This window comes from Ranitomeya imitator, chromosome 5 (assembly GCF_032444005.1).
Source record: "Ranitomeya imitator isolate aRanImi1 chromosome 5, aRanImi1.pri, whole genome shotgun sequence".
NCBI classification, from domain to species: Eukaryota; Metazoa; Chordata; class Amphibia; order Anura; family Dendrobatidae; genus Ranitomeya; species Ranitomeya imitator.
Window position 1 is genome coordinate 101,168,838 of NC_091286.1, and position 24,272 is coordinate 101,193,109.

A 24,272-nucleotide genomic window follows, 5' to 3' on the forward strand; every position below is an offset into this window, starting at 1 on the left:
CGAATGAATGAGACACTTCAGTTTGCACAGGTTGCCGCAGAAGCTGTGGCTTGTGAAGGTGAGGATTATATGGGCTCCAGCACTTTGCGGATGTATGGCCCCAGAGGACATGGAGTCCAGGCTGAATATCAGCATTTCGATTCCTTGGCTAAGATAAGGACTGCAATCCAGGAACTGTCTCGGCAATTGTATTAACTAAGAAAGTCACCCCATCAAGTGGGGGAAGCATGACCTCGCAAGATGGGGTGGGAAGAACTGAGACATCTGACAAAGGTCCCTTTGTATAGGCCACCAGAAGAGACCCGTGACCGGAGAGCCCAAGCGCAGCGTGACCCACCCCCAATGACAACCTCCTACAAACCAGGACCAAGCACTAGAACACCTGAACGCTCTCTACCCCGGGCCCAATATGCTGGAGGTGCCGAGAAACATGGCATGTCTCCCACAACTGCCCCCAACCCAGCCAGGACATTTAAATGAGGAGGAAATGCCCTATGTAGGCAAGGCCTGAAATGCCTTAAGAACATGGTGTCCTGAAGTCCAGTGATGGACGTACTGATTGAAGACAAGTCCGTGTGCGGCCCAGTAGATACAGGAGCTCACGACTATGCAACGCCACTGGAGTACTTTGAGACCCATTTTGGTAACCACTTTATGAGTGAAGAAAACTGAATAAACTGATGGCCATTAACCAGACAAATATTCCAGTCCACGGGATAGTGTGGATGCACGTGAAGATTGGATGTGGGTCAAAAAGGGGTCTTGCTGGTGGATGGGGATTCATGGTGAGGAACCTTGATTATATTATACATGAATGTCCTGCGTGACTTACATCTGTTGATGCCCCACAAAACTGGCACAGGATACTGGCAGAGAGTCACCAAACCTTGGCCTACACAGAAGGCGTTTCAGAGACTGAGCCTGGTATGTGGGATTCACTACAGTGTTCCAAAAGATGAAGTGGTGGGGATTGCGACGGTCCTAACAGGGCGTCAAAATATTATCCTAGATGGATGTGGGAAGCCACCGAAGACTCAACAGAATAGAAGTGATTATTGAGCCCCAGAAGCCAACAGGATCCGGACAAGGCCAGATAATCGCATGTACTATGGCGACACTGGTGGATGGATACGTAGCCATTCAGTGTGCCAATGTGCATCATTCTCCTGTCATGTTTTGTGCAGGTGAAAAAGTTTCGGATTAGTACGTGCATGGAGAGACAGTCCGCGAAGTCCAACTGGCCCTGATTGCTAAAGGAACAGGAATCGTGAACTGTTACTGCTTCCGAAGCCCCGAGGACAGAGCTGACTCCAGAGAGGAATGGCTGGAAGAGCCTCAAACTAATATGACTGGACACCAGTCAGTTCTCCTCTGAACAAATTCAGCTAATAGAAGACCTGTTATGGGAGTTTAAAGCTGCTTTCTCCGGAATTGAAGATGATTCTGGATGTACAACCCGCATTGAACATGAGATTCCGACAGGAGACACACCTCCGATCTGTGAGCGATATTAACAAATTTCCCCTATCCCGTAACAGGAGGTATAAGCCATGCCATCACAGATGCTGAGTAGTCGAGTAGTACAGAAGAGTTAGAGTTCATGGGCAGCACCGAAGATGCTCATCTGAAAGAAGGAAGGAAGCTTGAGATTCTGTGTAGACCATCGCAAGTTGAATAGTGTCACCGTATGAGACACTTACGGTTTGCCTAGAGTGGAAAAGTCCCTGACAGTGCTTCGACAGGCCAAATATTTCTCCACCTTAGATGTGGCAAGTGGCTAATAACAAGTTCCAGTGGCTGAAAGAGACAAGCCCAAGATAGCTTTCATTTTACCAATGGACCTATATGAGTTCATTTGAATGTCTTTCAGACTCACCATTGCACCTAGAGCATTTCAGCGGTTAATGGAGCACTGTTTGGAAAAGCTGAATTTTGAATGAATCTTGATCTATGTGGATGACATCATCGTTCATGCAGCCACCTTTGAGAAACATCTACAAAGACTATGAGAAGTGCTGACCCATCTACAGCCCATGGACTGAAGTTGAAGCCTCAAAAGTGTCATTTGTTTCAGACAGAAATTGAATATCTAGGGCACGTAAGCCTTAGTGTTGAGTCAGCCCGGCAGGAAGCAAAGTGGATGCTGTAATAAGCTAGCCGCCGCCATGGACTCTTCAAGAGCTCCGAGTCTTCATGGGCCTAACAGGATATGATCGACGTTTCATTTCAAACTTCGCTAAGATAGCTGAGCCTCTTCACAAGTTACTGAAAGGAACCGCAAAAAGTCTAAAGAATCGTCCCATTGCCTGGGGACCCTTGCAGCAACGAGCCCTGGATCAGCTGAAAGAAGTCTTGACCAATGCCCCGGTGTTGGCATATGCTCAATATGACTGTCCATTCATTCTATATAAGATGGAATTCTTCACAGATTGGGAGCAGTGCTGACCTAGGAGCAAGGGAGACAGGAAAAAGTAATAGCGTAAGAATGAGAAACTCCAAACGAAACCCAGATAACTACAGTTCCTTAAACTGAAGCTGTTGGCGCTCGTCTGGGCCATGACTGAGTAGTTCGCCGAATACCTCATTGGAGCACAGGTCTTGGTCTGAACTGACAATCCATTGGCTCATCTGCAAAGTGCAAACTAGGGGGTCCAGAAATAGGTGGGTCACCCGAATGGTGAAGCTTAATTACTTCATGAAGTACCGTTCTAGCAAAGAAAATGCAAATGCTGATGTTTTGTCTCGAGTCAGCCATTCTATTTCCTCCAGAGAGGTGGATGATGAAGAAGAAATGGAGATACCAGACTTACGTAGAATGAAACCTCCGTAGCCAAGATTAATGGAGTAACAGCAGGCCAGATGGTGTTGCTCAGCAGGACAAAGGCTGAATGTGCGCTGTCAGATTCATCTGCTCAGAGTGTCTGGGATTCTGTGATGGACAGCTCTGTCATCCTATCCTGTGCTGGGGCGTGCTGAGCTGTAAGTACTTTGATTGACAGCTCCATTAACCTATGTGATTGGGAGTTGAACAGATTTCCACAGGTGCTCCCTGTTCTTGGTAATTTCCCTGCTATTTTGGTTGGCTGTCTGGCCCAGATCACTGCCAGTCAAAAGCTTGTTCCATGCTTGTGCTCTCGGGTGTGTTCACCTGTTCCCTGTGCTGTAAGTTATGATCATCTGCTGCTGACCTTTGGACCGTGTTCTGACTACCCGTTTGTTATTGTCCTTTTGCATCTGATATTCTGCTGCTGACCTTTGGACTATGTTCTGACTATCCATTTGTTATTGCCCCTTTGCTTATCTGCTATTTCTGTGGTATTCTGACCCTGGCATGTGACCTGACTTACGACTTTGTATTTTCCCTTGGTTTACTACGTGCTCTTTTGGTATTGACCCCAAAATGCCTGACTTCGCTGACTCACGGCCTGGCCGTGGCTTGTGACTAGCCTCACAGGCGCAGTCCCAAGATGATGACCCTGCAATCCGGATTATCAAGAGCTGGCTACTGGAAGGGGAATGGCCTTAAGTAATGGCTCAGGCCGAATTGTCTTCAGATGGATGGAAGATTCTGCATCAGCAGATGTTACAGGATGTTACAGATGGCATAATGTACCGGACAGTGTATGTGCCATCAAAGAGAGAAAAGAAGTGGCAAGTCGTGATCCCTAGCAGCCTAGCTTGGAGTGTGGCTAAGAAGGGCCTTGAGAAAAGTGCTCATTTCGGTCCAGCGAAAATTTACAAATTTATTCAATGATTTGTGTACGGTCCTCAGTTGGAGCAGATTATCAGAGAAGTCTGCCAGCAATGCAGAGTTTGCGAGCTGGTAAAGACACTGGACCAGAGGGCGCCGACTCAAGTCACCCCCTGGTCAAATGGAGATCTTGATGATCGATTATCTACTGGTCAGGCCGCCAAAGGAGGACTCCAGTCCTGTTTAGTAATGATATATAACTTTTCAAAGTTTGCGATGGCCGTACCGACCCGCAACCAAACTGCAGAGACGGTGTGTGGACACTTCATTAAGATATATGGATATGGAGCGCTCTGCCAGGGCCGTGGGGTAATCGGTACAGGTCCCGTCTTAAAAGGGATGTCACAGTGGCTGTGACCCGGTCCGTGGCCCTGGGCGTCCAATTAAAGGGGAAGGTCTTTTCAGGGAATTTGTAATGAGCTGTGACAAAGATCCACACTAGGATCGAAACGCATCGCTTGGCCACCAGTGCCTGGTGTGCCTGTCCACATACATAGAGGATTCTGCCATTTGCTGTGTTTTAACTACTTGGAAGAATAAATGAATCGCTTTAAGGAGCTGAAACATTCATTTTTGTACTTTGCAGATTCACATCAGATCTTGATGGAGTTCCGTGCACCTGGGGCAGTCGGTGAGCTGGCTAGGGCGTTCAGCCCAAACTTTTTCTTTTTTATATATCTGTGATTACTGAAGTACTGGCACAACACTGTCATTTGATTTATGTATGCATAGAAATGGTTAATCACGTTGTATTTTGCTTTGCATATAACTGTATACCTGTGTATACTCTTAGTCGGTGTTATTGAGAGTAACTGCTCTCATTGTATTTGTTACGTATACACTGTTTACCTACCATTCTTTCCTTCTCTAAACTGATTAGTAAATATTCATATTATACTATCTAATCTTTGTGCGTGTCTACGGATTGCTACTGCACCCCTTGTCCTGTGGCTGTCCTTCGTCCACAACATATCCGATTTCAAACTGCTGATCAATTGTTCATGCTGACATAAAAAACCACCTGAGTCTGGAAGAGGCTCTGTCTTAGAAAACGCAAGAGCATTACTAAAGCGCTCTCTCCGCCGAAAGAATTGGAAGCGATAGCTTGTAGACGAACGATCGGCGGAACCATTTTTTTGCCCGAAACCAATCTGTTGTGTAGGGTGCTCCTTATTCCCCTCCCCAAGCATCATATATAGTTTACCTGTATAGGGGGAAGGATCAAAGAGATAACCGTCAGCCAACAGCTATCCAATGTGTCTGACCATGTCTTATTCCCGTATGCGTCAGAGGCTCACTTTGGAAAGAATGCCTTTAGTTCTGACCTTCTCTTTTCCCGTCCCCTCTGTTAAAAAGCTTATCAGTAGTAAGTGCCATTTCCATTTCTCAGTAAAGCAAAAATTTGTCTTCACTGAATATAAATTTTAAGAATTAAGGATTTTTAAGAATGAATGATCAGTCATGGAGTAGAAAGAAGTGCAGTGCCTTCCAAAAGTATTCGGCTCCCTGGAACTTTTCAACCTTTTCCCACATATCATGCTTCAAACATAAAGATACCAAATGTAAATTTTTGGTGAAGAATCAACAACAAGTGGAACACAATTGTGAAGTTGAATGAAATTTATTGGTTATTTTAAATTTTTCTGGAAATTCAAAAACTGAAAAGTGGGGTGTGCAATATTATTCAGCCCCTTTACTTTCAGTGCAGCAAACTCACTCCAGAAGTTCATTGTGGATCTCTGAATGATCCAATGTTCTCCTAAATGCCTAATGATGATAAAAATAATCCACCTGTGTGTAATCAAGTCTCTGCATAAATGCACCTGCTCTGTGATAGTCTCAGGGTTCTGTTTGAAGAACAGAGCGCAACATGAAGACCAAGAAACACAACAGGCAGGTCCGTGATACTGTTGTGGAGAAGTTTAAAGCCAGATTTGGATACAAAATGATTTCCAAAACTTTAAACTTCCCAAGGAGCACTGTGCAAATGATCATATTGAAATGGAAGGAGTATCATACCACTGCAAATCTACCAAGACCCAGACGTCCCTGTAAACTTTCATTTCAAACAAGGAGAAGACTGATCATCAGAGATGCAGCCAAGAGGCCCATGATCACTCTGGATGAACTGCAGAGATCTACAGCTGAGGTGGGACAGTCTGTGCATAGGACAACAATCAGTCGTACACTGCACAAATCTGGCCTTTATGGAAGAGTGGCAAGAAGAATGCCATTTCTCAAAATTATCCATAAAAAGTGTTGTTTAAAGTTTGCAACAAGCCACCCGGGAGACACGGAGACACACCAAACATGTGCAAGAAGGTGCTCTGGTCAGATGAAACCAAAATCGAACCTTTTGGCAACAATGCCAAATGACATGTTTAATGTAAAGGCAACACAGCTCACCACCCTGAACACACCATACCCACTGCCAAACATGGTGGTGGCAGCATCATGGTTTGGGCCTGCTTTTCTTCAGCAGAGACAGGGAAGATGGTTAAAATTGAAGGGGAGATGGATGGAGCCAAATACAGGACCATTCTTGAAGAAAATCTCTTGGGAGTCTGCAATAGACCTGAGACTGGGACGGAGATTTGTCTTCCAACAAGATGATCCCAAACATAAAGCAAAATCTACAATGGAATGGTTCACAAATAAACATATCCAGGTGTTAGAATGGCCAAGTCAAAGTCCAGACCTCAATCCAATCAAGAATCTGTGGAAAGAGCTGAAAACTGATGTTCACATCTCCATCAAACCTCACTGAGCTCGAGATGTTTGTCAAGGAAGAATGGGCAAGAATTTCAGTCTCTCGATGTACAAAACTGATAGAGACATACCCCAAGCAACTTGCAGCTGTAATCGCAGCAAAGGTTGGCTCAACAAAGTATTAAGTTAAAGGGGCCAAATAATATTGCACGCCCCACTTTTCAGTTTTTGAATTTCCACAAAAATTAAATATAACCAAGGTTGAAAAGTTCCAGGGAGCCGAATACTTTCGCAAGGCACTGTATATTTCTCTGATATGATATACATACGTAGTCAAAATTGTTAGTACCCCTCATTTAATGACAGAAAACCCCACAATGGTCACAGAAATAATTTGAATTCGGCAAAAGTAATAAATAAAAAATCTTTGAAAATGAACAAATGAAAGTCAGACATTGTTTTCCAACCATGCTTCCACGGAATTAAAAAAAAAATAAAACTCATGAAATAGGCCTGGACAGAAATGATGGTATCCTTCACATAATATTTTGTTGCACAACCGTTTGAGGCAATCACTGCAATCAAACGATTCCTGTAACTGTCAATGAGACTTCTGCACCTTTCAACAGGTATTTTGGTCCACTCTTCAAGAGCAAAATGCTCCAGTTGTCTCATGTTTGAAGGTTGCCTTTTCCAGATGGCATGTTTCATGTTATGATCAGGTGACCTTGGAGCAGCATGAAAACTTTCACTGGAGTAGGTGGTAACTATACTGACCGCAAACCCTGATCTTAACACCGCAACTAGAAGTAGCCGTGGGGTGTGCCTAACAAAACCTAGACACCTCGACACAGCCGGAGGACTAAATACCCCTATAGATGGAAATAGGAATTCTATCTTGCCTCCGAGCAGAACCCCAAAGGATAGGCAGCCCCCCACAAATATTGACTGTGAGTAGTAGAGGAAAAGACACACGCAGGCAGGAAACAGGATTTAGCAAATGAGGCACACACTAGCTAAATAGGAAAGGATAGGACAGGATACTAAGCGGTCAGTATTAAAAATCCTTCGGAAAATATCCACAGCAGAAAATACAAAAACTCCACCATCTAACTAAAGATGTGGAGCGTATATCTGCAACTCCAGAGAATCCAACAAGACTGAGAAAACACTGACACAGTCTAAGCTGGACAAGAGAAAAACAAATGAATAGCACAGAATATAAGCACACCGCATGTGTGCCACAGAAAAAGAAACAGACACTTATCTTTGCTGAATTGGCAGCTAAGCAGGAGAAGCCAGAAAGTGATCCAACACTTCACAAGAATCATTGACAACTGGCAAGGACTAATGAATCCTGCACACCAAAATATCCCAGTCAGAACTGCAATCAGCAGATACACCTGGCCAGGACTGCGACTCAGAGACAACTGCATTCCCACCTACAACCACTGGAGGGAACCCAAGAGCAGAATTCACAACAGTTTCAGCTCTTTTCAAAGATGCTCTATAGGATTTAGGTCAGGGCTCATAGAAGGCCACTTCAGAATAGTCCAATGTTTTCCTCTAAGCTATTCTTGGGTGTTTTTAGCTGTGTGTTTTGGGTTATTATCCTGTTGCAAGACCCATGACTTGCGACTCAGACCAAGCTTTCTGACACTGGGCAGCACATTTCTCTCTAGAATCCCTTAATAATCTTGAGATTTCATTGTACCCTGCACAGATTCTAGACACCTTGTGCCAGATGCAGCAAAGCAGCCCCAGAATATAACAGAGCCTCCTCCATGTTTAACAGTAGGGACAGTGTTCTTTTATTGATATGCTTCATTTTTCCATCTGTGAACATAGAGCTGATGTGCCTTGCCAAAAAGTTCAATTTTTGCCTCATCTGCTCATAGGACATTTTCCCAGAAGCTTTGTGGCTTGTCAACATGTAGTTTGGCAAATTTGAGTCTGGCTTTTTTTTTATAATTTTTTTCAACAATGGTGTCGTCTCCCATGAAGTCCACTTTGGCTCATATAATGACGGATGGTGCGAACTGACACTGATGTTCCTTGTGCTTGAAGTTCACCTTTAACCTGTTTAGCAGTTTTTCTGGGCTCTTTTGTTACCATTCGTATTATTCATCTCTTTGATTTGTCATCAATTTTCCAAGGAGGTTTGCTACAGTCCCATGGATCTTAAATTTCTGAATAATATGTGCAACTGTAGTCACTGGAACATAAAGCTACTTTGAGATGGTCTTATAACTTTTACCTTTAACATGTTTGTCTATAATTTTCTTCCTAATCTCATGAGACAACTCTTTCTTTTGCTTCCTCTGGTCCATGTTGAGTGTGATACACACAATGTCACCAAACAGCACAGTGAGTATCTGTAGCCCTATATATAGGCCCACTCACTGAGTCCAAGATTGTAGACACCTGTAATACTAGTCAGTGGACACACCTTCATTTAACATGTCCGTTTTGTCACATTATTTTCAGGGGTACCATCTTATCTGTCCAGGCCTATTTCATGAGTTTTATTTTTTTTTTAATTCTGTGGAAGAATGGTTGAAAAACAATGTCTGACTTTTATTTGTTAACTTTCATAGATCTTTTTTATTATTATTTTTTTCAGATTCAAGGTATTTCTGTGACCATTGTGGGTTTTTCGGTCATTAAACGAGGGGTACCAACAATTTTGACCACGTGTGTAATACAAAGTTTATTTCTTTCATGTGTACTATTGTTTTCGGAAATTAAAAACGATGGTTACTCTTTAACCCCTTTACGACATATGACGTATATTTATGTTGTATGTTGTGTCTCTGACTTCGATGTGGGATCAGACTTCAGGCTGAGCCCGTATCTTTCCCCACAAATGACAGCTGATTTGATCAAATATCATGTGCCTTTAACATCCGCAGGTGGATTGGTGCTTTTCAATGCACTTGGAATTTTTTCCCGCTTTCCACTAGTATACTATATGGTAAAATCATTGATGCCATCAAAACTTGTCCAAAAAAAAAGCCCTCATACGGCTGTATTGACAGAAAAATAAAAAAATGTGCCTGTTGGAAGACGGGGGAGGAAACAATGAAAAAAAAAAAACGGAAAATGGACATGGCGTGATGAGGTTAAGAGATGTTTGCAAGAAGCATAGAAAATATCCAGCAGAATTAATTGAAAAACTACGGTAAAGATATTAAAAACAATTGTCTCTGCAATAAAAAAAAATCTATGTTCACTTTATGTAAAGTCTTAATAGAAGGTTGCGTCTAATAAAACATATGATAATAGATGCTACGTTACAATTTTAGCCATATGGAAAGAACTTTGTAGTGGAAAATTCCTGCACTTGAGAAGATATTTGAGTAGGCATGTGAACTTTACAGACCAACGATAAAGTACCGTAACAAGATTATTCTATATGGGGCTTGGGCATGTTAATTATCTACAGGCTGATGCTATAGCATTAGAGTAAGTACAGACGCAGGCCCATTTAAGGCTGCTTACACACTGCGTTTTGAAGTTTCGCCTATGTATATCTCCTGTAGAAGTCAGAGTATAACACAATCTTTAATGCAGAGACTCCCACTGTAAAACAAAATAATAATATGACACCGCACAGTACACTTTGTTGTTGGATAATTCTGTTAGGAGTAGCTCAGCTGACTGTGCTATTTCATACAGTAAAAAATAAGATATATGGACATATAGCAGCCAACACTCTTTTGGCCTCCATTGGCTGCCAGTAACTTTCTCGAAGCAAAAGGGAAAACGATGCTGCAAAAGACAAAGCAAAATCACCCTAACAAGCGTCTAAGGGCCCCGTGTTGTCCAACACTCATTTTTCAAGAATGATGGGATCATCATAAAACTTTTCCTTAGCAAACCATTCACCATTACGTCAATGTCGTTTGTGTTTTGTCCCCCGCACCCTAACAATAATCCTGAATGAATTATTTACATGCAGTCGAAGACGAAAGAAGCTGTTTTTTTCTTTTTTATGCTCACTTATATAGCACCATCATATTCCATAGCGCTTTACAGCAGGGGTGTCAAACTGCATTCCTCGAGGGCCTCAAACCATGCGTGTTTTCGAGATTTCCTTAGCATTGCACAGGGTGCTGGAATCATTCTCTGAAGGTGATTAAATTATCACCTGTGCAATGCAAGGAAATCATGAAAACATGACCTGTTTGCAGCCCTCGAGGAATGCAGTTTGACACCCCTGCTTTACAGATATTGTCATCAATGTTCACATTGGGGCTCACAATCTAAATTCCCTATCAGTATGAGCCTCCGTGCTGCTGATGGCAGTAGGTCCATTCGACTAGAACACCCCACCACATATCTGTGCAATTCTATGCTTACATTGGTGGGATACATTTATAACCACTGAGCCACCATCCTGCAAAGCAACACTGCTGACCACTGAGCCATTGTGCTGCAGATGGCAGTTGGTCCATTCTATTAGAATACCCCAGCACATATCTGTTCAACCCTACGGTTACATTAGTGGGATACATTTTGCTGTGCTGCTATTCTTTATTTCTTATTTCATGTATCCAAACTGTAGTGTAGTGACTTACGGTAATTATTGAGATAAATTACAGACATTTATATTTGGAGAACTAACTGCAGCAACGTTCAGTTTTTATTCAAGACCTTGGCTGAAACAAGCAAAGGTGACCAAAGGTATGGATCCGCTTGCACTTAGAGCTAGAGAATAAGATAACTAACCTAGGGTAGCCAAGTGGGAGGATGGTCAAAGATGGCAGCTTCAGCCGAGGAGCAGGTGTATGGTGCAATGGTATAAAGATTCACAATTCTGTTTGTTTCATTTTTTTCCAAATAATGGATGAAAAAATAATTCCAGTACAAACGGTGGACTGTGGAGCTGTATAACCGTTACATCTATGACATCTTAATAATCTGGACTGAGTCTGAACAAGAACTTCTAAAATTCCAAGACAAATTCTAGAAGTAATAAAAGATACAATTTTAAATATCTGATGTTCAAAAGGCACATATGCCGCATATCGCAGCATCTGAGATTAGTTTGGGCCAGCGAAAAAAAAAGGCACCAATAGGACTCCATTATGACCAGTATTATTATGCATTTAGGCTGGTCAATGGTGAAGAAGCATTCATAGAAACGCTTTTTACCTACTATTGGCCTGCATAAACAGAATGATGATCAACCAACAAAAAAGCAAAATGTTCCTTCATCATGGCATCAAATCTTTCATTCTAGCACAAAAATCAACAACAACACAACTTCTCCTATGTTACTGGCAGCACATCTTCCCCTGTGTTATCGGGAGCACATCGTCCTATGTAAACGGAAGATGTGCTGCAGATAACAAGATGCTATAGGGGGACAGAACGATCAAATTAACAATCATTCTGTTCCCATCAGTATTTGTCGGCCTGTAGAACAGTATGCAAGCTGGTAGACTTGGACATACTCGATCAGTCCTCGTTACGGTGCGTTTTTGGGCTGAAATTGGCATGTTTCAATGTTCCATTTTACATATATTTCATATCTGTTTTCACAGTCTTCATGTGAGTTTTGTAGATAGTCTCACTTATCAGAATGATTTACCTGTTTGCCACCACGTGTCCAAAAGATCGCACCTTCCATCCCCGACCACATTGTAAAACCATTCCCAAGCTTCATGATTTATTGGCTCACCCACTGAAATGATAGAAGAAGGTTAATGAAGCCAAAGCTTCTACCATTTATTGAGCTGTTTGGATTAATGGCAGTGACCTAGTGGAGCGGGACAAGGAGAAACAAGTTCAGACAGGGCAACTTTTTCCAAAGCATGTGACAATATCACAGGAGTCAACCAGGTCCCAGTAATGTGTTTGTTTCTCTAGTGTTTTGAGAATGACAGCAGGAATTTCTGTCCCTTGTTAAGAAAAATATTTAGAATTGAGAGTCCTCAGCAGAAGTGGTTTTAGTTCCATAAAGATGCGGTACATTAATTCTAAATATTTTTCTATCCACTGGCTAACACGGTACCAAGATATATTTCTTTCCTGTCCCTTGTTAAGTGTGACATATAATACTACCAACTACTAAACTCGATTAACCTGCATGTGAATTCCTGATGCTCTGCTGTCTCGTGAATGTGCAATATTTAACCAAAAGCTTCATTTTGTTCCTTTTTTGCTTTTTACAACCTGAACATTTTAAAATGTTATGAGACACATAGAAGGCATACTGTGACTCGTAAAAATAATACTTTTATTGACTGTTCTACTACTTCGTTCCATCAATGTTACAGATAGAAATAATGAAGGAAACTTACCATATGTTGTTCTTTGTGACCTTCATAAAAAAGACATCCGGCATAATCTACAGTCTATATTATAGTTTATCATGTAAGTAACCTTTATTTGTGTATAGTGTCAAACATACAGAAGTAAAAAAGTCCAAGGTCAAGAATGAACTATGGTAAGCTGGGTTCCTACCTGTGATATAAATTCTGCTTTTTCTGTTCCAATATAGAAACAGAAAAATGTAATATATGCAGGAAAAGGATCACCAGACTAACCTCACTGACTACAATGGGTTCCTTTGGGTTTCTGTTAAGGTGTCTGTAGATCAGTAGATCTTGGAATAACAATAGGTTCCACAATTCAATGTGTTAAAAAATGTCCGTGCGTTGAGATAATCTTATATATGTCCTCCTGCTATGTACTGTGTAATGGCTGTGTCTGACCATGCAGGAACATGGTTAGCTCATGGCCAGGTGAGGAAACAAAATAGAGTATATTGACAGGTGATCGAAGCTGATTCTTTCTGTGAGATAACATATTTCCCTGTCTGTTTTGTCACAGGAGCAAGTGTTTCTACTGTGTCTCCAGCAGACTCAGCTCATCATATGTCAAGTCAATGACATGTGAGATCAGCGGCAGACAGAGCTCCTAACTCACTAACTTGATTTATGATGAGCACTGGGAACGGGAGACTTGGCAAAATAACTCATTCCAATGATAAAATAGGATGGGAAATGTTTTACCTCACAGAAAGCAGTCGCTGCAAGCCACTGCTATGTCATCTGTATAATCACTTAAGGTACCGTCACACTGAACGATATCGCAAGCGATCCGTGACGTTGCAGCGTCCTGGATAGCGATATCGTTCAGTTTGACAGGCAGCAGCGATCAGGATCCTGCTGTGCCATCGTTGGTCGCTGCAGAAAGTCCAGCACTTTATTTCGTCGCTGAACTTCCTGCTGACATTGCTGAATCGGCGTGTGTGACGCCGATTCAGCGATGTCTTCGCTGGTAACCAGGGTAAACATCGGGGCCGCGCTTAGTAACCCGATGTTTACCCTGGTTACCAGCGTAAAAGTAAAAAAAAAAAAAAAACAGTACATACTTACCTTCCGCTGTCTGTCCCTCGGCGCTCTGCTTCTCTGCCCTGTGTAATCACAGCGGCCGGAACTGTGCTTACACAGGGCAGAGAAGCAGAGCGCCGAGGAACAGACAGCGGAAGGTAAGTATGTAGTGTTTGGTTTTTTTTTTACTTTTACGCTGGTAACCAGGATAAACATCGGGTTACTAAGCGCGGCCCTGCGCTTAGTAACCCGATGTTTACCCTGGTTACTGGCATAGTTGGTCGCTGGAGAGCTGTCTGTGTGACAGCTCTCCAGCGACCAAACAGTGACGCTGCAGCGATCCGGATCGTTGTCGGTATCGCTGCAGCATCGCTTAGTGTGACGGTACCTTTATACCTCTTCCCCTGCCCAGGAGATGTGGTATGATCAGACCATGTTCCTGCACAGTCAGACACAGCCATTACACAGTACACAGCAGGACACATTTATAAGATTATCTCAGCACAGGGACATTTTGTTTAACACATTCAATTCTGAAACTTATCTTCATTCCAAGATGTGTTGATTAACATGTACTCTGTCGCTGCACAACCCCTTTAAGTCTGTTTTCAGGTGCACAGACACAGTGTACCAATACCAGTCACGTACACAACTAAAAGGTCTATAACAATGGGACTAATTGAAAACATCTCGGCACCACTTTTGTGGTATAACCTTTTTTATGGTGTTCATGTTATATAATAAAATTTGTGACTTTTTATTCCTGGGTTCTGATCTGCAAGCATCGATTCTACAATCTGTAACTTAGAATCCAAATTTTGCTCAAAATTTGTCTCCTTTAGGGGTCCATTAGGGACACTTGCCAGCAATTTTTTAATAGATGTTAATTGGTAAATTCAACAATCTGTGGCTGCCCATTGTTTTCTTTCATGTAAAGGGAAACCACAGGTACTCTTTACGTTTCACCTCTATTATGGTATGAAAAATGTTGCATCTGTTAAAAATGTTGCTGTTTTTGTTTTTCCAATAGATGCATTTCACATTTCTCTTAACTTCTTACCCAGAAACAAGTGTTGTCAAGTTTATTAAACCATTAAGGGGTTTGTGATTGCAGGGGGGCTCCACCGATCAAGAGAACTAAAGACAACTAAAGTCCCCTATGTGAATGGAGTGGTAGTGAGCATGTGCAACCATTAGGTAACATACAGTTAGTGGAGTAGTGGTCGCACATGCTCACCAATGCTTTATTCCAAAAGGAGACTTTGAGATCCCATTTCTCGTGAATCGAGGGGTTTCTAGAGTTTGGACCTTCACAGATCATACATTTATGAGCTATCTTGCAGAAAACTGATTTTTGTGTTTTTTGGGGGGGACAACCCATTTATAATGAATCTTACAACATGCACAAATGTAGGCATTAGATTGGTCCTCATCTCCTACCTGAACCCAGCATTTTCAAAGATGACCTATCGTATTTCTTCACCCATTCATCTCCATATTTGAGCAGTAGGCGTATTGCAGTTGGTGCGCCATAAAACTGATTAATCCTCAACCTTTCCACTGTCTCCCAATAGCGACCTAAGGAACATTAGCAGCAACCTTTATAGGAAACATAATCTAAATCATCCGCATGTTACAGTCCATGGCAGAACATTTCAGCTCACTTGTAAATGTCATGCTTAAAGCACATTATACAGTAATAAAAGTCACAAGAGCTTTTGTCTGAATGTCACCTACGTACCTGCCAAACTAATTCTGTGATGAACACCCAGTCGAAATCACGAAAATATTCTTTTAAAAATTTTACGACTCAACAACATCACTAAAATGGCAGCTATTCAATCTCGTAAATTCTGCAAAGTCAATAGGTTTTGAAAAAAATGGTTTGATGAGGTTTGTATTTGCAGAGAGTTCAACACCTTTGTGATTTATTAGAAATAGTGCTGAACCATAGTTTAATGCATAAATGCAGGAGGTTGTGCTGTGTGCACCTGTACTTAGCGGTCGTAGCAAGTAACATGGATAAATTACCACCAGGCATTGTTTTTACATCCAACCCGTAGGGAGCAGGGGGCTTTAAACTGAAGAGCAAGTGGAAATAATAAGGGGATTTAGTATTTTATGTGAAACAACACACTAGATTATGGCTGTCAATGGGGCCTCGGTCTCTTCAAAAACCATCACTGATCAGAATAATATGGCACATTCTAGTCATATAAGCAGAATTATACCAGCTCCTTGGTATAATTGGGTGCTAATAAGCCGATCATAGGTTTCACCAGTGTAGTGAATTCTCAATGGATCAGACACCGTTTCCGGAGTCGGTGCAGCACTCCAGAGCAGCCTGCCCTAGATCTATGGGGGCTAGGAAAGTGAGTATGCTTCCATTTGTTATTTTCAAACGATCTATGGCGAAAACATTTTTTTACTGTTGGACAACCCCTGTAAGAAGATTGCTTGACTTAATGAGAACCTGGTACATGCCACCCAATCCATAGGCTGAATGTATAAGACACTGGCTCCATGATCACAGCCACGTATGTTTGGCTCTGAAATGCTGGGGTGTTTTAGAGAAAAATACACTCCTAATAGCCTCCGGGGACCAAGCCATGCTATTGACTAGTCGGACTGGAAGGTCCCAGGAGGCAGCTCTTCCCCACCTGGTGCACGTGACTGCACGTCTCTGCCTATATGCACAGGGCATGGAGGACCGGCCAGGTTCTCTTTAATAAGCATTGCTACATGACTAAGAATAGAAATCAAACCAGAGTGTCCTCTAAAAGACATAGATTTACATCTGAAGACTCGGTACCACTAATTTATAGGGTAGCTACCTAAAGGTGGCACTAGAGAGCAGATTTCTTTCCTGTGTAGAAGAGCTCATTTGCATACCTTTTCTCCCAGAAGGCAGCTGATGAGTATCAAGAACCATCTGAAGATATTAATTTGGAGGGGACTCTGGTTTTGCTTATATCCTTAGTCATATTTCAAGGCTCTCTACAGGTTGCACAGTGGCTTACAGGGTAGCTACCTTCAATAGATGACACTTATACAACATCTTTCTTTCGTTTGATAGAGAACTAATTTGCATATTCGTTCCCATGGAGCACACATGGCCTATAAGATTTCCTATTCCAGCTTTCTAACCAAGAAGAAACATTAGCCCTTTACTCCTATACGGGATAAAACAGCCTTTTTAGATGGCCACACGTGCTGAGTTTGTTATGCACCTAGTAACTATCGCTATAAAAAGATCACATTAATTCACAGAAAAATGATTGTCGCCAGAACTAAATGTCTGTAGGACATCTGGAAATGATCCTTCCTCTTTGCCACTTGTATAAATGAATATACTGCTTATCTTGCAGCTTACATATGGCCACATTATCTTATGTTGCTATTGGAGGCACTAATCACTGCAGATAACATGTTTACCTAAACTAATGAAAAGTCATTTCAATAACAGAAGGAAATACGCTCATAAACCTCATCTCTTCACCTGGATCTGGATATATTGGAGTGCTCTCGAACAGGACAGTGGTGGCTCCATTGCAGAGTGGTCCATAGACGACATAGCTATGCCCAGTAATCCAGCCAATGTCAGCAACACATCCAAATACATCCCCTTGTTTGTAGTCAAAGACGTACTAGCAGGAAAACAGCTATTAGTGATAATAAACTGGGTGTGATATTACAGAATTAAAAACAAAGCACATCGCCGTCAAACACTTACCTTGTGCGTCAGGGAAGCATACAGCAAATAACCAGCCTGTGTGTGCACAATTCCCTTTGGCTTCCCAGTGCTGCCAGATGTATACAGCATAAATAACATATCTTCACTGTCCATACTTTCTGGAGGGCACACTGGATCTGTTTTGGCCATTTCCTGCCAAAACATGTACAAACAGAGATCTGTGATGGCAGAAAAAATTGCAAACGTGGTGCATTAAAGGGTTGTTCCAGTTTCCAGAAAGTGGACCTCAAAAGCTCCAAAACTCCAATACATAAAATAACCAACACAGCAGTTACTCACCCATCCCCGAGTCCAGAACTTTTTCCCTTGCCCCTTCTCAGGTCTCAGTGTTTTGATTTCACGTCAATACAGTGCATCAACGTTGTAGCCGATCATTGAGCTCAGCAGTTATGCTTAGGAAGACGACACGAGTAGCCAAGCTCAGTGATTGGCAACAATGGTGATGTGAGCTGTCAAAGTCACATCACTGGTGAAGCCAAAACACCAAAACCTGACCAGCGTCAGGGAGCCAAAACTGGACCTGGGGGGGGGGGGTGTAGGGTGTAACTGCCATTTGTTGGTTTAAGTATTTCAGAGTTTTTGGAGTCTAAATTCTAGAAAGTGGAAAATGGGACATTGAACAAGAAATAGTCATCGGTGCTAGAATAACCAGGAAAAGTATTTAAAAAAATTGCCGATCTTGTCCAACTTTCTGGTGCAACGGTTTCAAGAGTATATCAAGAATGATGTGATCAAAGAAAACCATCCATGGAACACTGTCCTATGACAGTAAAGAATTCAACACCGAAAGGGGTCCGGTGGAAAATGTAACGAAACATTCTGACAACTAGGTTGTGTACAGTCCTATAAATTGTAGCCGAAAACGCTGGTGCTCCAACTATTGTGTCAGGGTGCACAACTCATTTTGCTTTAAAACAGATAGGAGATGATCAGTATAATTATGATTGCTGTCTAAGGGAAGCAAAAAGACAAGACTCCAGGTAGCCAAAAAGCACAAAAAAAAAAAAATAGATCACTGAGCAGTGGCTACACATTTATCATCAGAGGAATCCAAATATTTTAGCAAGCATTGGTATTGTTATTAGAATTATGGAGCATCTTCTCTTAGAGCTTTATATTATGTTATTTAACTCTACTTCTGGAAATTTATGAATAAATTGGAAACTGACAATTACTATTTCTCTTACCAATAAAATTTGCCTCTATACACTCTAACGCTGTGCAATCAGTGCTAACTGATCAGTGGATGATAAAATGTTACATTATAGAACACAGTACTCCATTAAGAATATTGGCTCTTGTGTTTACGTAGGGTCACATCCAACCCCTTCAATACAATAGAAAGAACTCAACAACTTACAAATTAGGTGAGTTTATTGTTACACAATCCAAAGTTATAATAAGTGATGGCTTGGTCTTCTGACCTTCACAAAACATAAGATTGCAGTCTTAGCGCACATGGTGTAGTAACGGGATTGTATCCAGCCATACATGCTGTAAAGAATGTAAGTCAGCAGAGTTTAGATAAATTTATACTCCAATATGCGGTGTACACATAGTGTACATAATGGGAGTTGTATAACATGGTAGACAAGGAACATTGCACTGTTTCTTTTTAAGGGTACATTCCCAAGGTCAGGATTTGATGCTGCGTATTTATGCAGAATCAAAACCGCAGCTGGCAGATGTTACAGCATAGTGGATGGGATTTCTAGAAATCCCATGTCCACTGAGAATCTATGTGCACCTGCAGATCACGCGCAGACACTGACATGTGGCGCGTCTTTCAGATCTGCAGCATGTCAATTTCTCTTGCGGATATGCATGTAGATTTTCCTCGTAGACTTACATTAATGAGGAAAATCCGCATGTGTAAAAAATGTAAATGCGTGTCTGCTAATTTGCATAATAGGGGCGGAAATGGTGCGGACATTCTGTAGCATCAAAACCGCAGCAGATCCTGAATGTGGGAACGTACACTTAGAGTAATCAATTATTAACCCATTACTTGCCAAATTAAAATTTTTACAAGTACGGATTTTTCAGAAAAGGGCATCCCAATAATCAATTAAAAATGACAATGACATGATTTCCTATTTTGAAAGCATTGATTTTACAAACACAACACAAAAAATTGGACCTAATTACAAAAATGATAAAATCTTAGTTGCTAGAAGCTAAAGATTAGGCGTCCCAAAAAAAGGACATTGGTAGATAATGGGTTAAAAATATGTGCAATTCAAACAGTGAGTAGAGTGTAGGATAAGATATCAGAAGGTATAGGAGCATCTCACAATCCCACACGCGCTAATAATGACTTACGTACCATCAATCCATCTGCAGTCTGGTGTTTGATGAAGGTCAGGTGAGAAGGCCGAAATATCACATATTATATCTTTGGATAAAACTCATCAAATTTGCAAGTGATAATTATTAGTACTTTTTACTGTAGTGGAATGATAATGCACAGAGGTAATTTTCATTAGAAACAGAAGGGCCAACACATTTTTTTTGGAGAATATACAGAAACATTTGAGAGGAGCTGCTCCTATGTAAAGGCTCTACAAAGATTGTCTCCAAATATTGTAATAAAACACTGCAAAAAAAATGATGAACATTAAAAAAGTTGTTCGACTTAAAAATAAGAACTGAAAGAGCAGCAAATACAGTGGGGCAAAAAAGTATTTAGTCAGTCAGCAATAGTGCAAGTTCCACCACTTAAAAAGATGAGAGGCGTCTGTAATTTACATCATAGGTAGACCTCAACTATGGGAGACAAACTGAGAAAAAAAAATCCAGAAAATCACATTGTCTGTTTTTTTATCATTTTATTTGCATATTATGGTGGAAAATAAGTATTTGGTCAGAAACAAACAATCAAGATTTCTGGCTCTCACAGACCTGTAACTTCTTCTTTAAGAGGCTCCTCTGTCCTCCACTCATTACCTGTAGTAATGGCACCTGTTTAAACTTGTTATCAGTATAAAAAGACACCTGTGCACACCCTCAAACAGTCTGACTCCAAACTCCACTATGGTGAAGACCAAAGAGCTGTCAAAGGACACCAGAAACAAAATTGTAGCCCTACACCAGGCTGGGAAGACTGAATCTGCAATAGCCAACCAGCTTGGAGTGAAGAAATCAACAGTGGGAGCAATAATTAGAAAATGGAAGACATACAAGACCACTGATAATCTCCCTCGATCTGGGGCTCCACGCAAAATCCCACCCCGTGGGGTCAGAATGATCACAAGAACGGTGAGCAAAAATCCCAAAACCACGCGGGGGGACCTAGTGAATGAACTGCAGAGAGCTGGGACCAATGTAACAAGGCCTACCATAAGTAACACACTATGCCACCATGGACTCAGATCCTGCAGTGCCAGACGTGTCCCACTGCTTAAGCCAGTATATGTCCGGGCCCGTCTGAAGTTTGCTAGAGAGCATTTGGATGATCCAGAGGAGTTTTGGGAGAATGTGCTATGGTCTGATGAAACCAAACTGTAACTGTTTGGTAGAAACACAACTTGTCGTGCTTGGAGGAAAAAGAATACTGAGTTGCATCCATCAAACACGATACCTACTGTAAAGCATAGTGGTGGAAACATCATGCTTTGGGGCTGTTTCTCTGCAAAGGGGCCAGGACGACTGATCCGGGTACATGAAAGAATGAATGGGGCCATGTATCGTGAGATTTTGAGTGCAAACCTCCTTCCATCAGCAAGGGCATTGAAGATGAAACGTGGCTGGGTCTTTCAACATGACAATGATCCAAAGCACACCGCCAGGGCAACGAAGGAGTGGCTTCGTAAGAAGCATTTCAATGTCCTGGAGTGGCCTAGCCAGTCTCCAGATCTCAACCCTATAGAAAACCTTTGGAGGGAGTTGAAAGTCTGTGTTGCCAAGCGAAAAGCCTAAAACATCACTGCTCTAGAGGAGATCTGCATGGAGGAATGGGCCAACATATCAACAACAGTGTGTGGCAACCTTGTGAAGACTTACAGAAAACGTTTGACCTCTGTAATTGCCAACAAAGGATATATTACAAAGTATTGAGATGAAATTTTGTTTCTGACCAAATACTTATTTTCCACCATAATATGCAAATAAAATGATAAAAAAACAGTCAATGTGATTTTCTGGATTTTTTTTTCTCAGTTTGTCTCCCATAGTTGAGGTCTACCTATGATGTAAATTACAGACACCTCTCATCTTTTTAAGTGGTGGAACATGCACTATTGCTGACTGACTAAATACTTTTTTGCCCCACTGTACTTTAATTCCTTGATGATTCAACATAGAAGCTTTCAAGACACGACCGCTGCAACCAATCCTTGGCCTCAGCAGTCACATGCCCTTCAGTGATGCCAATAGTTAAGGCAGGTGACAGCCAAAGGCCCATATACACATCAAAATATAATGGGGGAGTCCTAATTTTTCAGGGGAGAAAAGGATCAGGCAGATTGAATTTTGCCACCCAACCCTTTTGTTCTCCTGGGAGATAAGCCACCAAAAGCCATCTGGCAGCGAATTTCTCCTTTCTTCTTGTTGATAATACATGAATGCTCAGCTCAGCTGAACACTGTATGGGAAATTTGGAAGAGATACTGTAGCTGACAGCCACTCACTGACTGTGGAGGCTTTCTAAACAAACTCCTTCAAAACAAACCAATATCTACCACAGGTTAATGTGCCTACTTTTATCTTAAGTTCTTATACACATTATAATAACGTCAGCCGAACTCGCCCATATCAGTATGCTCAGCCGACAGTCTAATCTTTATTGGGGCCTTCTGATAAGGAACCGCATGTCCAAATTCAGACTGCTCTTTTTTGCATTCTTTTGTTCTTGGAGAGATAAACCGCAATAAGAGGAGTCTGGCATTAGTTCTATCATAGCCAAGCACTACTGTGTATGGAGTAGTCAGGAGAGATTGCGGTCAGCCAAACCATCGTTTGACTGAAAGCCATCTAATGTGTATGGGGCCACCTTAGTATTAAGAGTGATTCCTCCCTCCACTAACCTACCTATGCCCGATATTTCCATCTCTACCATAGTTCTACCATTACTACCCAGCAACATGCCTGCTGTCTTGGGGTGATACGTGATTCAGATCTTTCCTTCACGCCCACATCCGATCACTCACCCATGTCATCTACACCTCACAAACATTTCTAGAATTTGACCTTTTCTTACCTTTGACTCTGCAAAAACTTTTACTGTTGCTCTTATTTATTCTTGCCTGTACTATTGCAACTTTGTACTCATCGGTCTCCCTCTTACTAAACTCTCCCCTCTCCAATCCGTCCTGAATGCAGCAGCCAGGATCATATTCCTCGCCAACTGCTACACTGATGCCTCTACCCTGTGCCAGTCGTTGCACTGGTTGCCCATCCGATATAGAGTTCAATATTGACACTCTCACCCACAAAGCACTCCACGCTTCAGCACCACCCTACATTTCCTCCCTAGTCTCAGCCTACTACTCTACCCGTGCCCTCCATTCTGCTAATAACCCAAGATTAACATCATCAATAATCCGAATCTCCCATTCCAGTCTCCAAGACTTCCTGCGAGCCACAGTTTTAAGCGTGGCCTAAAAACGCATTTCTTTAAACTGGCCTACACCTCAACATATTTATCTAATTATCCCTGTTTTACCCATATAAAATTTTCTTCAAAACAAAGACCCTTGTAACATCCGTTCACACATCCTACATGCACTTAAAGAGAATCTGTCACCACATTTGACCTATTTTAACTATTAATATGGCCGTACAGGCTATAGACTGCTGAAAACAGTCCTCCCTGTATGTCGCAAATCATCTTCGTTGTTGCTGAGAAATCATCTTTTATCACTTTAAATAAGTGACCTCTTCCAGGGTCCGGGGTGGATGGTGCCTGGAGGGTAAATGTGTAGAAAGGTCAAATGTGGTGACAGATTCCCTTTAATTGTCCTCTGTGTCCATACACATATTGGTTGGTGACCAGATCATCTAACACCCAATTTATTACATTGATGGCTGGACCGTACGTTACAAGAAATTGTGACCATCCACCTTTCATGTCTCCCCTATTTCCTCATAGATTGTGGGCTTGCGAGCAGGGCCCTCATTCCTCTTGGTATCTGTTGATTTATGTGATTATTGTTATTCTGTACTGTCCTTTATTGTCTGTACAGGTCCCCTCTAAAATGTAAACTGCTGCAGAATATGTTGGCGCTATACAAATAAAATTATTATTATTATTATGAAGTCATCACCATATTGAAGCACAAGGTTGCAGGTCCCACACCAAGTTGATTTCTAAATATCAGTAAATTCTTCATAATACACCTGGTGTGGACTAAACTGGTCGAAGATCAAATACCGTAGAGTAAAGCTGACCATATACACGAGATTGAAACCTGCCTGGACTTCCAGCTGATCGCTAGCTCACCAGTTTCACCTACATATAAACACGTGGCTCAACTGAACATTAATGTCTTTTTGACAGGAAGAGATGAGAAACCTAGTGTAAGGAGGTGGCGGGAACCATCGGTTGCTCCCTCTCTCCTTCCCTGTATGTGGTCCCCCATGTGGAACTTTAACAGTGGATTATACATTAATATATTACTGCAATTTTTGTGCTGTGTTTGTATTATCTTAATGTTCTACCATTGTGTAATGTAATCTCTGCAGTTTAGGGACAGTAAGAGGTTAATTAAGGGGGGCT

General features: G+C 41.8%; 1 protein-coding gene across 1 annotated transcript in view; it reads right to left on the reverse strand.

Annotated features, from left to right (window-relative positions):
* Nucleotides 1-24,272, reverse strand: part of ACSS1 (acyl-CoA synthetase short chain family member 1) — a 132,932-nt gene that overhangs the window by 59,732 nt on the left and 48,928 nt on the right. Inside the window, exons 5-8 of the mRNA XM_069768975.1 lie at nt 17,537-17,689; nt 17,303-17,450; nt 15,244-15,381; nt 12,057-12,149 (exon numbers count right to left, since the gene is read on the reverse strand). Of these exons, the coding sequence (XP_069625076.1) occupies nt 12,057-12,149; nt 15,244-15,381; nt 17,303-17,450; nt 17,537-17,689 (532 nt within the window). The remainder of the gene's footprint in view (nt 1-12,056; nt 12,150-15,243; nt 15,382-17,302; nt 17,451-17,536; nt 17,690-24,272) is intronic.